This window comes from Sinocyclocheilus grahami, unplaced genomic scaffold (assembly GCF_001515645.1).
Source record: "Sinocyclocheilus grahami isolate Dianchi unplaced genomic scaffold, SAMN03320097.WGS_v1.1 scaffold1174.1, whole genome shotgun sequence".
NCBI classification, from domain to species: domain Eukaryota; kingdom Metazoa; phylum Chordata; class Actinopteri; order Cypriniformes; family Cyprinidae; genus Sinocyclocheilus; species Sinocyclocheilus grahami.
Window position 1 is genome coordinate 134800 of NW_015506353.1, and position 4098 is coordinate 138897.

Genomic DNA, 4098 nt, shown 5'->3' on the forward strand with positions numbered 1-4098 from the left:
AAGTCAGACACTGAAGTGAGCTGCTGTTTTTGTCTCTTCTGAAGAAGATTCATTCACTTGTTCGCCAGCGAACCACACAGAGACATTCTGATCAGATTTATTTCATGCTCATCTGATCTCATTTTGTAAGTGACTTTTCTTTGTTTTAATGGTGTTGTCTTTGGATTGTTTGACTACTCAAGAGAATATAACTTAATTTGTGGTTTCTGCTAGCTAAATTTCATATACATAAACAAAAGTCCAGCTCTAAACCTCTCTGTACTTTATTCTAGTTGGTCTAGACGAGTACATGGAAATGATCCAAAGTTCTGTTCACCCTAAAGCAGTGAAACAGCATCTCTACATTTATCCTGTGTGTCCGCTTAAGATTAAAAACAAATGGTTACTATAGTTAACCCATGGTAACATACATTAACCATGGCTTTGCTACTCTAACCATAGTTTAACCATGGTATTTGTAGTACTTTCTTTGGTTTGTTTTAGAACTGCACTGCCTAACTGGTTTGACGTTTTGAAAAAAGATTTGCTAAACGCTCTGAAGTCCTGATTCCAGACACTAATACTGAAGGACAGAATAATCTTCTCAAACACACACCAGACACAGACGGACAGGTTCACTCGCAGCATTTATTACAGCTAGAGATGATGATGATGATGATGATGATGAACAGCGTCCGTCATTTCAGCAGTCTGACTCTGTCTTTGAGGATCTTAAACTTGGGGTTGTTGTTGATCTTTCTGTTGAACAGAGACAGAAGCTCCTCTTCCGATCTGAAGTTTGAGTCTCCAGTGAACGAGTGATACGCCGCTAAAACCTGCAGAAACACAGAGTCAGCAAACATCTGGAAGAACACACGACACGCTCAAACAGACTTCAGTTACAGCGTCTCTCTGAGATTCTTCAAGTTCAGCTCACCTTCTTGCGGAGTTTCTTGACAGCGAGGCCGTCCTCCGGAGCGTCTCTCAGAAGCGCCTTTATCGTCCCTTTCCAGTTAAACTTCCCTGAGAACCCGGCGGAGTTCAGAAGATGCTTCATCATTACGATCAAACAGAGACTGAACTACTGAATCCATATATACGACACGTGATGCTATCAATCACGACACACTCAGAATAAAATATTATATTTTTACCATGGTATTGAGGTGCTATATTTGAGGTTTTAACTGTGATTATCATGATCTAAATGTATGCTACTATGGAAGACCAATGGTAAAACAACACCTCAAGCGGTCACATATAAAAATGAGATTGCTACAAGTTTTCCAGATATTACTGATTTTGATAATGAACATAGATCTACATCTAAACTCAAGCTACTATTAAATGTGTATTTCTCAGAGACAAAACAAATGTTATATTATTAATATTATCAGGAAACACAAATTGTTTCTTGATTTGAAATAATATTACACATTAGAACATGCATTTTTTTCTATTAAGATATTTATTTTAAGGAAAAATGACTGGAAAAGTGTAAAGAATTCAAAAACGAAGTGTTTGCCGTGTTCTGACCGTAAAGAATAGTTTAAAACCACAATTAAGCGTCTGGTTTTTACAACTTTCACATTGAAGCAAAAATCTGCCTTTAAACTTGAAAGAAATTAAAATGTGACATTTATCGTGATAATTATCGATATGGACTGATATGAAATGATCATTGTTTGGCCACATCGCCCAGCCCTACTCTTGATATCAAACATTATTATTATTACGGTGACATACCTGTAGAGTTGGATTCAGACTCCTGGTTCTCTGGCTCCTCCCCCTCCGGATTCAGACTCTCTGATTGGTCAGACACACAGGAAGTGAATAAGAGGTCACGAGGACAAACCGTGAGTACGGCACTAACACGATGCTCACCGCCAGACTCCTCCTGTTTTCTTTTCTTCTGTTTTTTGCTGCTCTTTTCATCAGCGTTCTGTCCATTCTCCTCTCGTTTCCTCTTTTTTCTCCTCTGCTTCTCGTCTGTTTTCTCTCCGTTCTGCTCCTCTGAAGTCTTTCTCTTGCTCTTCTTATTTTTCCGCTCATCTCTCTTGTTTTCCTTCGTCTCAGCGCCGTCGTTCTTGCGTTCATTCGCCGTCTGATGGTTGCTGTTCTGAAACATCATGAAACAAGAGCGAGGGAAAATACTTCAGCTGCACACATCGTTTTTATAAGCTTATCGTACACAGAAAAATAAATAATAAAAATGTCATTATGTAATAATAATAATAATGATTTTTGTAAAATGGTTTTGAGTTTCTTCTGCTCACCATGACTGCATTTATTTGAACAAAAATACAGTAAAAACAGTGAAATATTATTAGAATGTAAAAGCTGTTTTCTATGTGAATCTCTGTTAAACTGTAATTTATTTAGTTGTTGAAGTTGGTGTGAAATGTGATCTGGATGTAAAGCCGCGCTGAAGAAGGTTAGACTCTTACGCTGTCGGTTGAGCAAATCTCCCAGACCTTCTCCAGTAAAAACGGGGTGTAGATCTTCAGACAGTTCTTCATCCAGTTCTGCATGTGAACAAACCAATGCTTAATGATTCAGCACTCGCTCATCAGACCGAACGAATCTCCGTCACAACGGTCTCAGATGCTCACCTCAAACTTGGCTCTCTTGCGCGGCACGTTATCATGAGTGCTGACCATCTGCAGGACCTTCCACACGCTGGGATCAACGTCGGGCTGCTCCATGGCCTGCTGGATCCTCTGGAGAAGAACAACACACGTGAGTGACCAGACAAACCCATCAAACCATCACAGACGTTCAGCTCCGCTCACCTGAATCCACTGCTGCTGCTTCACATCACCCTTATTCACCTTCGCCTGGAAGTCTTTACCGCCGTACTTCTGGTCTTCACTGATGCACTTGTTGTGGTTCTTGTAATCATCACCCCTGTGAACAAACACATCACACGCTCACCGTCATCACGCACGCTCACCGTCATCACACACGCTTCACCGTCACCACCACACACACACACGCTCACCGTCACGCCACACACGCTTCACCGTCACCGCCCCACACACGCTTCACCGTCGCCCCCACACACGCTTCACCGTCGCCCCCACACACGCTTCACCGTCGCCCCCACACACGCTTCACCGTCGCCCCCACACACGCTTCACCGTCGCCCCCACACACGCTTCACCGTCGCCCCCACACACGCTTCACCGTCGCCCCCACACACGCTTCACCGTCGCCCCCACACACGCTTCACCGTCGCCCCCACACACGCTTCACCGTCGCCCCCACACACGCTTCACCGTCGCCCCCACACACGCTTCACCGTCGCCCCCACACACGCTTCACCGTCGCCCCCACACACGCTTCACCGTCGCCCCCACACACGCTTCACCGTCGCCCCCACACACGCTTCACCGTCGCCCCCACACACGCTTCACCGTCGCCCCCACACACGCTTCACCGTCGCCCCCACACACGCTTCACCGTCGCCCCCACACACGCTTCACCGTCGCCCCCACACACGCTTCACCGTCGCCCCCACACACGCTTCACCGTCGCCCCCACACACGCTTCACCGTCGCCCCCACACACGCTTCACCGTCGCCCCCACACACGCTTCACCGTCGCCCCCACACACGCTTCACCGTCGCCCCCACACACGCTTCACCGTCGCCCCCACACACGCTTCACCGTCGCCCCCACACACGCTTCACCGTCGCCCCCACACACGCTTCACCGTCGCCCCCACACACGCTTCACCGTCGCCCCCACACACGCTTCACCGTCGCCCCCACACACGCTTCACCGTCGCCCCCACACACGCTTCACCGTCGCCCCCACACACGCTTCACCGTCGCCCCCACACACGCTTCACCGTCGCCACCACACACGCTTCACCGTCACCACCACACACACGCACACCGTCGTCACCACACACACACGCTCCACCGTCGCCACCACACACGCTTCACCGTCACCACCACACACGCTTCACCGCCACACACACGCTTCACCGTCGTCACCACACACGCTTCCCCGTCACCACACACGCCACACACACGCTTCACCGTCACCGCCACACACACGCTTCACCGTCACCGCCACACACACACTTCACCGTCGCCACCACACACCCCTCAC

At 48.0% G+C, this 4098-nt stretch overlaps 1 protein-coding gene across 4 annotated transcripts in view; it reads right to left on the reverse strand.

Moving 5' to 3' along the window:
• Positions 1-607: 607 nt before the first annotated feature.
• lyar (Ly1 antibody reactive homolog (mouse)) overlaps positions 608-4098 on the reverse strand; it is a 9359-nt gene continuing 5868 nt past the window's right edge. For all 4 annotated transcript variants that reach the window (XM_016253319.1, XM_016253321.1, XM_016253318.1 and 1 more), the window contains 7 exons: positions 2772-2886; positions 2592-2699; positions 2427-2504; positions 1864-2098; positions 1726-1785; positions 917-1002; positions 608-815 (listed from right to left, as the gene is read on the reverse strand). In XM_016253319.1, coding sequence (XP_016108805.1) covers positions 678-815; positions 917-1002; positions 1726-1785; positions 1864-2098; positions 2427-2504; positions 2592-2699; positions 2772-2886 — 820 coding nt within the window. In that variant the 3' untranslated portion in view covers positions 608-677. The remainder of the gene's footprint in view (positions 816-916; positions 1003-1725; positions 1786-1863; positions 2099-2426; positions 2505-2591; positions 2700-2771; positions 2887-4098) is intronic.